General features: G+C 42.9%; 1 protein-coding gene across 1 annotated transcript in view; it reads right to left on the bottom strand.

The window, feature by feature from the left end:
* Nucleotides 1-17,500, bottom strand: part of rnf220b (ring finger protein 220b) — a 45,259-nt gene that overhangs the window by 5,925 nt on the left and 21,834 nt on the right. The window contains exons 3-11 of the mRNA XM_042057704.1: nt 11,837-11,966; nt 8,813-8,858; nt 8,526-8,627; nt 7,537-7,579; nt 4,533-4,579; nt 3,531-3,642; nt 826-922; nt 298-384; nt 42-100 (exon numbers count right to left, since the gene is read on the bottom strand). Of these exons, the coding sequence (XP_041913638.1) occupies nt 42-100; nt 298-384; nt 826-922; nt 3,531-3,642; nt 4,533-4,579; nt 7,537-7,579; nt 8,526-8,627; nt 8,813-8,858; nt 11,837-11,966 (723 nt within the window). The remainder of the gene's footprint in view (nt 1-41; nt 101-297; nt 385-825; nt 923-3,530; nt 3,643-4,532; nt 4,580-7,536; nt 7,580-8,525; nt 8,628-8,812; nt 8,859-11,836; nt 11,967-17,500) is intronic.

The raw sequence follows: 17,500 nt of genomic DNA, 5'->3' as shown, positions 1-17,500 counted from the left end.
GCCTCTGCTGCCATCTCATTGCACATGTATTTATGACTCACCCTCAGCTGTCCACTTGGAGCATTCTGAGTGACCACTGCCTGGTGGTGTCACCCCTCCACTGAAACAGCATGGAAAGAGATTTGAATTAATCTGAGCTGCACTCTAAATTGCTGATATCTACAGTGGGGTGTGGTACTTGAGTAATGTCATGTGGTACATACTGGGACACATTCTAACATGTTTTGGGAAACTGATCTGAATGATACTGAATTGTGTCCATATAGTATGTCCGCATGTGTGAGTGCAGGGACCTACTTTAACGCTGCTGCTTTCCGTGCTTCTCTCTCCGCGGCCTTCCGCCCGTCTTCTCCTGAACATGGGATGACGTCGACCTCAGTGTATCTACAACCAAATGTTAGGGATCCACACCTCACTGAAATGAACACATTTTGCACCCACATTTACATGATATTGACATTTATTCATTTACTAGACACTTTTATCCAAAGCGACTTAAAAAATGAGGATTACCATTCGAACTACATTGCAAAGGATACCTCAGGGTAACAATTCATACTACTTTAGAAACACTACCAGACTACCAGAGGATGAGTTTAAATACTAGTCAAAGTGTGATCAAAAGAGATTACCCCACATTTATCAGCTTATGCTGATTACATTTGTGACAAAATGACTGAGACCCATTCAACCACCATTAAAGTGAATTGCCCTACATATAAGAGTTGCGCTTGTAGTTTGTGGCTTCTATAGTGAGCAAATCACCCAGCTGTGCCTGTAACTTTGAGGAAGTGACCTGTGGTCAGTGAGCTGTGACAAGGATACTGTGCTTTGCCATATTCCAGAGTGTCATCTCCGTCCACATCCAGGTCTGCGTCACTGTCGTGATTCTCTTTCGAGGTGCTGCTGACAAAGCCAACACCTGCAGTAAAGATAGGGTTGGAAATGACATGAGTTAATATACAGAGTGAATATACAAAAACAGATTAATTAGCTGAACTGTGCTCAGAGAGAGACACTTCAAACCGCTTAATATGTGGAATACATGTCTGGATACACATTAACAGAGCCCAGTTCTTCATCATTGTTGTCATGTGATTCACCTATGTTGGGTGATCCTAAAGGAAATGCAATCTATAGGAAGTGAGTTTACATTCTGTATGGTAACTTGTACATAGATGCATGTGTCCACACAGTTGTCCCACAGGGACCAGTATCTGTCCCTGCATGTGTGTGTGTGTGTGTGTGTAGGGGGTACTCTAAGGGGGATATGGGGGAGCTGCCCCCCTCTCTCCTCCAGCAGACACTGGGGCTGATCTCTCTTCCTAACCCATCCAGCCTGCCAATATAATCCCTCCTGAAAAGGTCATCACCGATCTGGGCGCCCTTCAGTCACATTATGCACACCACAGCGCACACACACACACACACACACACACACACACACACACACACACACACACACACACACACACACACACTGTCTGCCCATCCCAGAGGACATTACAGCCATGTCTGTGACACCCAAACATACATACACAACACATGTGTCCACACATACTCACACATACACACAGCACAGGGAACACACAGACATCCACACACTCAGGCGCTACTATAGAGATATGCATATACTGTATACAAAAATTCACACACCAAGATTCGCATAACAGATTTTGAGACTCACAATAAACATGCAACAAACCCACACATACCAACAGACTATTACAATTTATTTAACCTAAATATCTACAAATATCTCCTTTTAGCAAAGACATAGAGAAGGTTACACCTTCACCCTTGACATTTCTAAAGTATTGAAGGAGAAAACACATTTATGGTGTGACCAAAAAAAGAGAGCGCCACCTGCTGTTCGAGGTCAACCCCCACCTCTGTCTGTCCAGCTCCTTACGACTGAACTCTTATCTGTTTCCAACCCCCCTTTCAACACCCCCACCCCCCCCCTTATCGCTGTGGAGTAAATCAGGAGAAATCCTGCTGAAAAGCGCTTGCTGATGTGTGCCTGATAGGACCCTTGAACATGAGAAGCCTGAGACCTCCCAGCCAAGGACAGAGCCACTTCGATCTCAGCCTCACAGGCCTTCTCGTGTCAGCAGACGATAACGTGTGTGTGCTGCTCTCTCTGCCTTTCTTCTGTCCTCTTAGAGCTTAGGGAAGCCGAAGGCTTGAAAAGGCATAGGGTTTCTTCACTGCTATGCTGCACTCTCATTCAGCTAAAGGGGACTATGAAATGTGAGTGAAACTATAAGGTTATGATTTCCTAGTCGTTTGAGAGTGTAAATTCTATCAACAGAGGAAGTACACTAAAGCAGGTGTCACAGTGAATATACGAGATGCATGTTATTTTTACTTATCTTGCTTATTTAGTTTATTTTCCTCATTTGTTGTTTTAATTATTTGTATTACATTGGATTTGGGTTACATATTATACTAATTATGATTTGATATACATGATCAATATCAACTTATAGTCAACTGGAAGAAATCTCAATAAATCAATGAAACATTCAAAATAAGGGTGGAAGAATATGTTGATAGTATCAACTTGATACACTTAAGTATTACTTTGAAATAGAAAGGATGGAATTATTTGATGAGCTGGTAGAGTGTTTGGTTGAGTCTATCTTGCTATCTTAATTCCATGATCCATCTCTATGCCCCTCTTGCCTGCTGCAGTCTTCTGATGAGCATCTGCTATGTTGACCTTCCACCAAAACTAAGAGGTCACAGTCAAGACTCTTCACCTATGATTGCTTATTAGTGGGATGATTTACCTAATGCTCTTTGTTCTAGTGACAGTTTGGGATCTTAAAAAAAACATCTAGAGACTCATCTGTTTACCTTGTGTCTAACTAATTAATTCTCTTTACAGTCATGGTTTCTATACATTTATCGTTATTGTTACTATTCTATCAAATTCTATTTACCGGTAGTATATTACTAATATTGGTATATTTTAACCTCTGCTATATGACTTTAAAGGCACCCTTAACGACATTTGTTCTTCTCTGTGTCCCCCTACAGTTGAGAGGCACAATAATAAACAAACTAAATATGCGTATTTTGCAACAAAGTACGAACATAACTCTGATATAATATAGAAGGAATGCACTAACAGCAGTCTGTGGAAAAAGATCTCTGAATTCCTGTAGCATAGCAGCTCTTTTTCTGTTTCGATTTTGGAGGAGCGATGGGGGGGGCAGTCTCTTACCCGAATCTAGAAAGTTGCTAGGTCAGTAATCGCCTACAGAGGGCCGCTCAGACAACGGTAGAAGTGCAGTTTGTCATGTTATGAGGTTGCCATCAAAATGATTTTGGAAACGTTATGTTAAGGTCAAAAAACTGTTAAGGGTGATTGTTAACTTTACAGTAATGTTAATGTAATGTTTATTGATGCCATTGTAACTCGCTTTGAACAAAAGCATCAACTAAGAACTAGAGACATAAACAATAGAAGGATGGCATTGTGTGATGAGCTGGAGGAGCGTTTGGTTGAGTCTGGCGCATACCTTTAATTCCCCTGAGGAATGAGGCCATGTGCTGCCTCTTCTTCTCACTCCACATGTAGTCCTCCCTGCCAATGTCCACAGAAACGTCCTCTCCCACACACACTCCATCCCTCTGTTGGGACACAAACACACATTCTAACCATTTATTTATGTCCACATGGAGAAAAGTGGTACAGGGACACAAATACACACACACACACACACACACACACACACACACACACACACACACACACACACACACACACACACACACACACATACACTCACACACACACACACACACACTCACACAAATCACACATGTTTATGTAAAACTACAACAAGAGATGAACAAAAAGCCTTGCACATTAACATAGCATAAAACATAAAAGACTTTTAGGATACACTTGTTGGAGAAAAGAGAAAAGAACAATCTTTATAGCGTAGTTGTGGGTGGGTCGTCTTAAATGCCCCCTCTGGTCCTACTGTCACGGCCATCCATCTGGCCTATCCATCATGTGTGTGTGTGTGTGTGAGTGAGTGTGTGTGTGTGTGTGTGTGTGTGTGTGTGTGTGTGTGTGTGTGTGTGTGTGTGTGTGTGTGTGTGTGTGTGTGTGTGTGTATGTGTCCATGTCTGAACTGGACATGACAGCTGCCAGGGGACGCCTCCTGTCTGATCTCACCTGCCCATCAAGCACGGGCCCAGCAGAAACCTGTGATCTGTGAATGTGAGAGCATTCCACCACAGGGAGGCACGGAACCACAGGGGAGCAGGGGCCACAGATATGGAATGACAATTATTGCTCTAAGAAGACGACATGTCCTTGAGTACCAAGATACAAGGAGCCCTCAAAACCTACAGTAGAAAATGCCTCACTCCTAATTAAAATGAAATAAAAAAACACACACACACAACCAAAATCCTCCTAACACAGAATAATCACACACAAATGGACAAGCACATGCACATTTGTATTCAAACCCCAAACTGTGCATCGAGAAAACGTTGATTTATAGTACCTGGCTCTCTTCAGTTTTCTGTCTCTTTCCAAACTTCCCGATCCGCACTGAAAAAGAAACACTGAACTATATAAGCCATAAAGTCATAAACAAGTACTCTGACATCAAACATCACTTCGCTGGCATATAAGAGATTGATGGGATTCAGGGAACAGGTCTATCCAGGATTCAGAATTAATCAGGTAAAAAGAATACATAACACAAGGACATCAATTAATATCAATTTCTTATCAACAAATTCTTTAAAGATCAATTTCTTCAATATTTGTTCTTACTTGGAAACTAAATTTAGGCCATGTGTTGATATTTTATGCTTTTGTTTTATCAATCCTACATTGATTTGAAAATAATCAAATAAAAGAATATTGATGAAATATTTACTATCTATCCAGAAATATACATTAGGAGGTAAAACAATTGAGAAATTCCACATAGCATTTTCTTCCAACAAATAGATTGGAACTGATTCAACAACGTTGACAACAAAGTTGTCACCAGTTCTATCTCTCAATAGGACTGCATGGCTAGATATTCCAGTTGATGTGGCATGCCACAGAGAAAATACAAATGGACTGTAAGGTCCAAAGATGTGATGCTATCTCCATCCAGTAAACTAAAAACAGCTTTCATTATTTACAAATCTCCACACCATTTTATTTCTCCCTTTTCCACTGTTATAAATTGTTCCTCTATTTGTTATCTCCAAAATTGATGTCATTTATTCTTATATGAAAACAGCACACATTCTGTCCATACATACATCATTATTGTAACAAAACACACACACACATACACACACACACACACACACACACACAAACACACACACACACACACACACACACACACACACACACACACACACACACACACAGCAGCCGGAGGCACTGCACCAGGATTAACACAGCAGAACGAAAGCTTTTACTCCATAATTCGGGAGTGATTTTGCCTGACAGAAAATTGTCAGCAGGGACATTAATTTTTAGGTGTGTGCGATTATAACAGGGCCACTGGGAGGGGCCGTCGGGGCAGGCAGTAGTGGCCATAACTCCAGCAGCGGTCAGGGTCCGGCGGCCCCACTAATCAGAGTACCAGAGCCGATGATAGACCAGGGCGTCATTAGCTTAGATAGACAGAGAGATGGAGAGAGAGAAAGTAGGAAAGAGGGAGAGAAAGAAGGAAAGAGAGAGGGAAAGAGAAGGGGCCAGATAGAGATAGAGGGCGAATGTGAAGTGGCTGATTAATTGGCCGTAAGAGGAGACCCCTCACGCCTCCTGTGCGTCTTTTGTATCTTAATGATCAGCCCCATATAGATTAATAGCCCACGTCGATGGCATGGGATTGAACAAAGCCGGCTAGATTGTCTTTGAGGTGCAGCTGCACATACAGATATGAGTCAGCCGTAAAGAGGAACCAAAAAGGTGTTCAGTTATGCAAGTCCCATGAACAGGTTTGGTTAATGGTGCCAGAGATTAGGCTAACATGATTCCTACCTGAATACTAGAAAAAAATAATTTACTATAAAAAGCTAAAAATGTATACGGTATATTTGGATTTTACAAAAATATTGACTCTAATCTATTTAAATGTTAAAATAAATTTAGATAGAGAGAGAGATATTGACAATATTGACTCTAATCTATAGTGGACAGTGGACACACACTTAATCTATAGAGCGTGTTTAGCCTACACAGATGGAATATTGCTATTTTAAGCATATTATTTTTGGCCTCACTTAGATGTTTATACAATATTTGGGAAAATATGAACAACAGGTTTTATATTAAATAGATGTATCTGTAATGCTAGTATTATTTTTGACTACATCCTCTAATGTTCATTGTATTCCTATTAGGTTATACTCTATCATCATTTCCCTACCGAAATACTGCTTGAAATTCTTCACAATTACATTACACTTTATATTGATTCCACACTGCATGACTGGGTGTGTGGTCCTTTCTCACTCCAGGAGAGGGAAGAGGGGATGTGGGGGACTGAGAGGAGATGGACGGATGGCGGAGAAGGGGCAGGGAGGGTGCGGGCCTTACCGGCTGGAGCGGGGCGAGGGGGGAGGGGGGTTCCGTCGCGAGGCCGAGAGGCCGCTTTAATACCCTCTTTGGCGTAGCACCTGCACCAGCAGAGGTCATCAACTGTTAACATATCAAGAGGTGAAGGGTTAATAGATCCTCTGCTCGTGGAGGTGCTAGGTCAGGAGAGAGAGAGAGAGAAAGAGAGAGAGAGAGAGAGAGAGAGAGAGGACGGCACGGGCGCAGCAGTGGCCTGTAACCATGACAACAGCACGCCATATTTTTGGGGGCAGTGTTTGCTATAATAATGGGCTGTTTTGGTCCAGTGATTATGGTGATATTCTCAAAATGTTTTATACGCTCGGTTTTATTTGATAGTGAATTATCATTTTTGTTTTCTAAGACCTCCATATTATGCCTTTTTCATCTGCATTTTTATTATTTATTTTTCACAATTTTTTGTCACAATTTTGAACTATTTTTTGCATACGCATCATCTTTCCATTACGATACCAAGTTAAACCTTACTCACAAATAAATTATTAATGAAAAGAAATGCTAAATAATAAATAAATAAATAAATGCCACAGCATTTCCCATCACCTCTTAGACATCTTTCTAATATATCTGTCCAAGATACTCTTTTAACCCTTCCGGCTACTGGCATATATTAGGCAGCTGCAATAACTCGCAATTAACCTAAGGCAAATTGGGCATGAAAACAATTTTGTCAATTTAAGCAATCATTACCAAAATATTTACAGATGATGTTTGAAAAGAACAAAGAATCTTGAATATAGGCCACACAATTAGAGTTATGGTTAGAGTATTTTTTTAAAAGGATAGGTTAGGAATTATTTCAGGAATTATGATGTTCTAACATGCTACATGCATACATACTTACATGAATATTACATTGAATAATTTAATAACCAAACAGTAATGACAAAAATATCAAAGGGTTGAATACGTACCATTCAGCCTTGTTTGCCTATTTGCCCTCACTCGCAGAAAAGTCTGTAAAATTAAGAATGTTCCATTAACAGTGGATATCAAAACATTAAAACAATTTTATTCTCAAAAGGTAAACCTTCACCATATGATGTATAAGTTATACGATTCATCTCTGTCAGATTCTGAGGATATTCAGTAAAAAAGTCTCTCTGGTCATTATGGCTTCACTGATGGTGGAAATGATCAGTCTGCTCTCTCTCACTCACTCACTCTCTCTCTCTCTCTCTCTCTCTCTCTGAGCCAATCAGAGGAGCAATTTACCCAAATCCACCTCCATGCCTGTCAATCACTTAAGCATTCGCTGCAAAGTAATCCAAGCACAGACTGGGTAGAGCAGAGAACAAGAAACTTTAGACAGAATGCCATCTGAATGAAAGGGATGACAGCATTCACAGCATTTCATTTTCATAGATAGTTTTACATGCCTAGACATATTTTTCATGTTTTTAATGTATTTGTTGACTGTATTTTCGAGTTTGAGTTGCATGAGCATATGTAAACTGCATGAAGCTCAGTAAACATGGCTAATTTTCTGGTGCTACAGCTCCCTCTAAATGCTTAGTTCAGGGCTGTTGCCCAGTTCAGATGAAATAAAGTTTCTTTTTTTTATTATTATTATTTGGGAGGGGGGGGGGGGGCTTTTTGCCTTTTATAGGACAGGACAGTGAAGAGACTGACAGGAAGTGAGTGGGAGAACAGATGGCATCGGGAAATGACCCGGGTCGGACTCAAACCCGGGTTCCAGTGCGCCCTTGGATCCAAAGCGGTGGTTGTGCCACAGCACCTCCGGAAGAAAAGTTTCTAATTCAGCATTGACATGTTTGGTGACAGACCTTATATAATTTTTAGACCTTATATTTTACACCTTACAAAATATGCAAGGCTACAGTAAACAATAAGTGAACCTGTGAGGGTAAACGTGTAAACACTGCACTGACTGATAAGTCACCTGATATCTGTCAGAGAGAAGAACATCCTCTGTAGGCTGTAAAGGGTGTGTGGTAATTGGTGGATCTCCCTCACGCTTAATATGCATTGCTATCAGCAAAGACTATGGAGACAGAAATAAACAGACAGACATTTATTTAACACTTCCTTTAAACATCACAAGTGGTCAATCAATAATCATAAGAAAACAAAGGCAACTGTCCTTATAATTTTGATCCACTGTATAACTTTGTTTAGGTGTTAGCTAAAATGTTATCTTAAATATATACTACATTTGCATGTGCTTACCTTAGGTGTCAGTGCTGTGAGAGAGTCCTTCTGCATGGGACTTTTACTAAAAAGAGCAAGAGAGACAGAATCAGACTTAGACGTGTAGACAAATCACTGGATCCATCCTGCACCTTTATGGGCATATATCCATTACACATCTCCTCCCATCAGTGTCAACCATAACAACCGAGGTGTGCTTTTCTCTTGTTATTTATTAGATGTATGTTTTGTTTATCCTCCACGAGCTTTGGGCTCAGAGCCTTTGCTCAGCCTAACAGCTCTACCACCGCCATACCCTGGGGCCAGGTTCAATTTCTAACAATTACTGTCCACGACAGTGTCATTAAGCCGATTAGGGCTGTAATTCCTTTATTGGAGAGATCTTTCTTGTGGATTGAGCGGATAATCTTTCTCTCCACACTGCCCCCCACCCCCACCCTACCCCCACCCAACCCTTTATGCTACTAGCGAATGTGCAGAGGAAAAGGCGTTATTAGCGGGTTATGATTTGTCTGCAAGTCGCCTGGAGCGCCTGGAAGTGATGAAATATGTCGGGGCGAATGTGGCAGTGTGTAAACATTACGCCTCGTGTGTGTGCTGATGGTGGATAAGGAGAGAAAGAGAGAGAGAGGGGGAGAGAGAGGTGGAGGATGAGAGAGAAGGAGAGAGAGAGGGAGAGGAAGAGAGAGAGGGAGAAAAAGCGCTGTAAGCGTCTCCCCCTCAGCCAGCCAGAAATGTGATCGGCGCAGCCAGAGTGCTTTTAATAGGGCTGAGGAAAAAAATGTAACCGGCAAGTCCAGAGAGCCTCTGTGTGTGTGTGACAGAGTGTGTGAGTGTGTGTGTGTGTGGGGGGGGGGTGTTGATTGTGTGAATGTGAGCCAGAGAGAGAAATACAAGAAAAAGAGAGAGAAAAGAGACATAAACAGATAAGGAGGAAGACAGAGAGAGAGAGAGAAAGAGAGAGAGAGAGAGAGAGAGAGAGAGAGAGAGAGATGAAGAGCTGAATCTGTTACCGTAGTACTATTGTTCATTTAACTGCTGTCAGATTAACACACGGAATACCTGATGGAATAAATCCATCAGCCAATGTATGTGCAGAAGCACCATGCATACACAAACTCCCAGGCTGGTGATGGTGACAGACAGGGAGATCCCATTTATGAGTCTCAGGCTGGCAGAGCACACGCTCCCTGGCATGTGCCCTCCACTGAAGTGGATTAGACAGACCACAGAAAGCAGACTGGCACACAGCTGATTGGCATAGGATCTCACAGGGAAGAACACACATGCACATGCACACACACACACACACACACACACACACACACACACACACATACACACACTCTCTCTTTCTTTCTCTCTCTCTCTCTCTCTCTACACACACAGAGAGAGAGAGAGAGAGAGAGAGAGAGAGAGAGATAGAGAACACTCATAGACACAACCACAGGCAGACAGAATCAGAGCACAGCACTCAGAAACACAGACGGGATTCCACTCCAAATAGGCATCTAGTCTGTGTACCTGCCTCAGATTTCAACACCCTTAAAGATGTCAAAGAAAAAGGGCCACACTGATTTTATATATACAAAAAATCACACACAAAACAATGCCTGTTCCAAAAAAAGAAAGACCAATAAAAAGACGTTGGAAATGAAAAGACAGGACTCCTGTGAAAAAAAGATGAGGCAGAGATACAGGCAGCGACACAGAAATAACAAAGATGATAAAAGGGTAAAGGGGGGCACTGAACAGAGGAGAGATAAAAGTAGACAGAAAGAATAAGAGAAAGATAGAGAGAGAGAGAGAGAGAGATGTAAAGACAGCTGATGGAGGAGAGCAAAAGGGCTCATTCCCATGAATTTTGATGAGTATGCTTTGGCTAAGACGCAGGCCTGGTGCTTCAAAATGAACAAGGATGTGTATGTGAGTGTTTGTGTATGTTGGCCGGGGTGTGTGTGTGTGGGGGTGGGGTGGGGGGGTGTGGGGGGGGGGGGGGGGATGTTGGGCAATGGAAACCAGAAACCCATGGAATCGGGTACTCCGGCAAAGCCACAAAGCAGGGTGAATCTAATTCACTTTCAGTAATTATATTTACACAGTAAATTAGACATGAGCTGGGGTGAGCCTGTCCACAAACACACACAGACACATACAGACAGACACACACACACACACAGATGTGGCAAAGGTGCAAACAAAAAAAAAATCTCTGTATTTGTCACCAGAGCACAATCTAAGGTGACACGCAGAAATGCACCTCGTTTAACGAGATATGCCTGTATAATCCACTGCATGTGTCTGAGTTGGTGCATTCCCTGTGTGAGGATCCTGGAGTCCAGCTGAGTGAGAGCACGGTGGTAAACATCCTAATAATTGATCTGGCACCAGCGATAATTGTTTTTGGAATACTTACAGTAAACTGTCAATGCTGATCTGTCCTCAATCAGAACGCTATTACCATCATATCCGTTCAGATGGCCCTGGATGCCTGGCTGCTCAGATCCAGCTCTCAGTAAAAATATCATCTGGGATCGGTTATGTGAGACTTAAGTTTCAACACAGTTTGGCTAAATTAATAAATCAGTTAACTTCCAAAAAACAGGCATTCCTTCCCAAAACTGTTTTGAAAGTGTAATTGCACTGACAGGCATCCTCTAGTGGTGGCTAGACAGTCAGCCAGAAACGCATCGCTTCAACCCTAGACATTTTTCAAATACCAAATGAGTGCTGGAGCTCCAGAGTTGCCTGAACATTTAGATAAGAAATGCTAAAATGCTTACAACTCCTTTAAGTAATTAATGTGTGTGTGTGTGTGTGTGTGTGTGTGTTGGGGGGGGGGGGGGGGGGGGGGTGTAGGTGTGTAGGTTTGTGTGTGTGTGTGTGTGTGTCTGTGTGTGTGTGTGTGTGAGTGTGTGTGGGTGTGTGTGTGTCTGTAGGTGTGTGTGTGTGTGGGTGTGTGTGTGTACAGTAGGTATGTGTGTGCGTGTGTGTGTGTACAGTACTGTAGGTGTGTGTGTGTGTGTGTGTGCGTGTGTGTACCTGAGATGTAGCTGGGCGAGGCGCTCCATCTCCTGTTCCATGTGACTCTGCAGCTCCCCCGGCCGCAGCATCACCTGGCAGATGGGGCACACGGGCACCTGGCCGGGCTCACAGCGACCTTTGACCTTGGCTGGGGAGAGAGCGGGGCGGGCAGAGAGTGAGTGGGAAACACACTGTAAGAGTAGGGACGCAGACAGGAATCCAGAACCATCTGACAGAATATTGTCAACGGACAATAAACAAGGTTGATCTGTTTGACTTGTGGTTTGACAAATTTGAGTTTCTTGCACAATATAATATGAAATATTACAATCATATTATTTATAACATTGTCAAACATTGGCCTCTTTGAATACATTTGTACGGTCTTCTGGCTCTTCCACCCTTTCACTGGCTGAGGAAATGGAGAAAGGAGAAGAGAGATGAGAAAAGACGAACATTGGATGAACATCAGGGCAAACCCTTCTCCCGACCATAAGCCTCTGAAAGGGCCCCATGTTATAAATTCATTGTCTTCTGTCATTTGTCTCCAGCCAAGAGCATCTAAAATCATAACCACCTTTCACCCCACCAGAACTGTCAGTGTGTAAAAGAAGCAATGAGGCAATGATGATGGCCATGACTCTTTGGCAGCTGAATGGAAGAGTACAGATTTGACAAGCCGTCTGTTTCACATGCTTCACTCAATCCTACACTAGGATCTCTTGTTCCTCTTGCTGTGACTGTTATTCACCTCCTCAATTCCATGCAAGAGAACAGTAAGAGGCTAATATCAAGGAATAATGTGGGAGAGGGAAAGACAGAGTGCAGAAGAGAGAGAGAGAGGTGTGTGTGTGTGTGTGTGGGGTGTGTGTGTGTGTGGGGGGGGGGTTAGTACGGACTTTAATGCAGTAAAAGAGCTCATCATAGTGAACTCTGTCAGTCTCTGATTCGTCCAGCAGACCACCAACATCGACGCCAACTACTGACAGGTTTATTTCAGCAGAGGGGCTCTGGTGATAAAACATTAACAAGTGTGAAGCATCGCTACGCTAGACGAACCTGACCCTGAGCAAAACAGAACTAGAACCAATGTCACGTTCAATAAAACTCAGTGCCGGGCCTCCGAGTCTCCCCACTCATTCCTGGTGCCGACCGTTGCGAGGAAATCTATTTACCAAATATGACCTGTCAAAGACACAGTGACAGGAAGCCCAGTCGAAGGAAATGGAGAGCACAGGGCAATACGGTCCCACTAAAGAGCCGTTTAAATGGCACCAAATGGAGGTGGATAAAACATTTTCAAATCTGCACGGTGTGTGTCTCCCTATGCCTGTCCCCAGGAAAAGTGACAGCCTGCTATGCGTGTTTCTCTATTTTATTCCCTTCTCCCATCTTGCATTGCGTGCTAAATGAATTTCCTGACATGCATGGTGCGTTCCAGGTCTCGGCCTGCTCCGGTCTGCTCGCGCATGCTACGACCCGGCCCGCTTGCTTGCGCTCCCTCGCGTCAGTAAACAGCCGAATCTCTCAGCTGAAATTGAATTTATAACTGCATTACCATCCTCAGATAACGCTCTCAAATAATACCACGATAAGAGGAACTGAATTGGATTCTGTGCTGGTTGGCTTTTTTTGCTTTGTACCCCCATTTGGAGGTCTCTCCTTTTCTTTGTGTCGAGAAAGAGAACGCACACTGACTCTAGGAACTTGGCGAAGTGCTGATCACGGGATACGTAATATTAAATACAGAAAGAGATTGCGCAATCTGGTAGCTAAGATGCCACAATGGTTTAATAGGAGACAACGTTTCGGCCTATGACTTTTCTCAAGTCTCATTTTCTAACATCTGTAAATTCCAGAGGTTGATGGCCTAACTGTAGCAGGTTCATGTAACCTGGTAGTTACAGGGGAGTTAAAGCACAGAAGGCTTTGTCTGTTGTGCTTAAACCTCCCCTACACATTTAATAATATAACAATGAGAATATTGTTTAAGTCGCATAGAAATATTGTCACAGAGTGGATGACAAGAATATTTCATTTGGGTGGTGTAAATATGCCCAAACAGTGCAATCCACAAGGACATGTCCAAAAAAACCTGATTTATCAACACTATCCACCTCCTGCTGTTACAAGGCCTGCATTGTCCTTTCATGTGCAATGGACATGCCAAAGCATGTTGTCACATGCACATGTTACGTGTGTGTGTGTGTGTGTGTGTGTGTGTGTGTATGTATGTATGTTTGTGTGCTTTTATCTGTGTCCTTTGTCCATAAGTGTGAGTGTGTGTGTGTGTGTGTGTGTGTGTGTGTGTGTGTGTGTGTGAGTGTGTGTGCATGTGCATCTGTGTCCTACACATGATGTGTGTTCTGGTGTCTGTGCGGTGTTTACGCGTGTCAGAGCGACAACGTTGACAGTTGTTTGTTTAATCAATCACCTGGTTGTCAGCACGGTGTGAGCCATCATTGGAAATTGAGTTTAGCTCCCATGGGGGAGGGAAGCAAAGCAAATGAAAAGCCCATTAGCCAGCTAGTGACCGGGGGACACAGAGGTGCAAGACGCACCTCCTTTAATCCAGCCACCTGCCTGTTCCTGGTGTCTCTTCAATGCCAAATCAAATAACAGGGAACTCTGGGCAGCAAGACAGACGTTTTTGAACATTTTCACACTGTTTTTTGTTTGTTTTTGTCTGTTTTTGTTCACTCTCAACATTTGCTAAACCACACATGTCTAAGTCTAGTTTAAGGACGCAGTTCTCAGTGAACAAACATGTCTGGATGCTTAACTAAGGGTTACGATTTAAGTCATTTAGACAAAATATTCATTTAAAATATTTTGTCAATAGAATTCAAAGAAAGCACTCTTGCCTCAAACAAATTTAAACATATCTCAGATTATTTCTGTGGATAAAGAGACTGCATGAGGGTGTATGTCAATGGTAAGAGAGTTCTAAAGAGGAAAAATGGAAGGATGGACTAGCATGTGTTCCAGATCTCAAGTCAAACCAGATGAGTATTACACTTGTAATGCTTCTCCAAATCATGTAAATACAGTACGTTCCTGATTCACAACTGGTGGTTGCTAAAGGGAATCCCAGTTCGGCATTCCTGCGAGCACTTTCAAAAATCAGAGATTAGCAAACGATGCCTCTGGGACCTCGGCGGTAGCCCATTAAGGGAAACAAAAGGATCTGAGAACAATTCAAATGAAGTACCAGAGTGACATCACTGCCCGTGGCTTTCTCTGGCATTTCCTGAAGTGCACACGCACAGAGGGCATTTAGTGGCAGCCGATTAGTGGCATACATCCATAAAGCCAGGCACAAGGGCACTGCCCCCCAACACACACACACACATACACCCCTCGCCCGCCCGCCCGCCTCCTGTCATGAATTTGCCTTTCAGTGCCGCCATAATTGGGCCGACCTTTGAGCAATCTGAGGGCAGGCGGAAGGCGTGGGGGCTGGCAGGGGGGCTTGTTCCTTGGCAGGCTTTCTGACGAGTGCCGATTTATAAAAGCGGATTGGCTTTTTCCACACCTGCGATCCTCCCCCGTCATGTACCTAGAGCGCGCCTGAGCGGTCTGGTTCATATTTAAGACATCAAATGTTTTTCATTTTATATTGCCTATTTCATCCTATTTGAAATATACTTTCCGAGACAAGGGCAGGGGGAAAGTATGCATGCTTGCAGTCTGTTTTTATTGGGGAAATAATGGCCCATTGAGAAAGGGTATTTAATGGGAAAAGTAATAGGCAACATAGTAACACATCTGCTGTGGAAAGTCATTTCCTTGATTTTTCAAAGGTAGTGGGCATTTTTCTTCCTCCTCCTCCTTTTATTTTTCGACTCAGAATAACTCAATTACGGAGATGCATGCCCATAGACTGAAAAAGACTTTATTACCTCAGGTCTCGTCTTAGAAGTCTGATTAGCCGCGCTTGAAAGCATCTGTGTGGTGCCGCGACAAAGATCATTACTGCACTCTCTTTCCCAAAATAAGAACCCCCCCCCCACCACCCTCTCTCCACCCCCACCCCACCCCAAAGCCTTTCAACAGATCTCCATCAATATCCAAGGCGTGTTATATGACCATGCCTTCCCAATAAGACCTCAGCGCACCCTCCCCCTAATAAAATAAGTGTCTGATGCTGATTCTTCGGCCCAATCTCCAATACAATCAATCTGGCGCAGCCTCAGGCCCAAGCCCGTATGGCCTCACTTACAGATCAATGTTTACATGTTCTCAGCCCTTATTCTCGCTCCCACTGTCTGATCAATGGCTCATTAGGGCTCATTTATTGAATAATCAAAGCCGTGTTATAACACAGACCACCTGTAATGTTTGAAGCCATGGCCTGCGTATCAGATGGAGTATGGTTCATGATGTGGCCTGTCATTGGGTTTAAACATGTGTATGTGTCTGAGCATGCACCTGTGTGAATTAGTGTGCACACACACGCTGTCTCAAGCATTCACGCTATCTCTAGCTGTACTGGTGCCTGCTGATGTCTATCATCAGCTCTGCAAAGACACAACAGGCTTTGCATGACTAAGCATTCATATGTGCAAAAGCGTTTTTGTGAGCATCTACACTGCAAAAAATATAATCTAACCAAGTGTTATTAATCTTATATTAAGAACTATTCTAAAAAAGATCTATTCTAAAAAATCTATTCGGTATTGTTTTTAGTATGAATAGACTTACCTAGCGCTCTCTTGAAACATCATTTTGACTTAATTTAAGAACACTTTGACTTATTTTAAGGAGTTTTATTACTGTAAGACAATTTTACTCAACGCACTGGCAGACAAATATGCTTGTTTTTAGAACAAATTTGCTTAAATCACTGGGAGACAAATGAGATGTCTTAAAAGAAATCATACTCTTAAATCAAGTCAAATGCTAAGAGCGCTAAGTCTCTTTATACTGAAAACAATACCAACTAGATTTTTTTTATCTTGAGATATCTATAATTAATCTATAAGATTAATAAGACTTAGTTAGATGTGTGTGTATGTGTGTGTGTGTGTGTGTGTGTGTGTTTATGCACATTTATGGATGTCGATCAGTTCAATTCACATCTGCATGATACCCACCTTTCCTTGACATCACCTGACTCCAGTGTGACACAACCTTGAACCGTCCCATTGCACTCATGATGATAGAATAGTCTGTGTGCCTTTGTATGAGTATAGGTTTTTGCGTGCAGCCTCTAAAGTATGTTTGTGAGTGAATATGTGTGTGTGTGTGCGTGTGTGTGTATGTATAAGTGTGGTTATGTGTCTTTAGACAATTTATTAAGCTGATCAGCTCCATTCATGTCTGCCCAGCATGACCGTGACATCATCTAATGACCAGCATGACACAGCCTGAGAACAGCGCACCGCATCGCACTATATTGCTGCTTCGCACTGCACTGCGCTCGTGGGCACAGCGGTCTGCTAATCCTGCTGGACCGCTGGTCAGTCTGCTGTCAGCGCAGACCCCTCCAAGCCCATTAACTTCACCATCAGCTGTTTCCCGTAGAACGCCTGGGCCTCTCGTCTGACGGCCAATCACTTCCAGACTGCCCACAGCCCTTTTATAGCCAATCATCTCTAGAGCTCCGCCTGAACACAGATGGTTCAATTCTGAATTAACATCACGGTAACTATTTATACATCCGAGTGGAGTGGAGTGTGC

This window comes from Alosa sapidissima, chromosome 12 (genome assembly GCF_018492685.1).
Source record: "Alosa sapidissima isolate fAloSap1 chromosome 12, fAloSap1.pri, whole genome shotgun sequence".
Lineage (NCBI taxonomy): Eukaryota > Metazoa > Chordata > Actinopteri > Clupeiformes > Clupeidae > Alosa > Alosa sapidissima.
The sequence above is the reverse complement of the archived record's forward strand: the minus strand, read 5'-3'. Positions and strand labels throughout refer to the sequence as shown.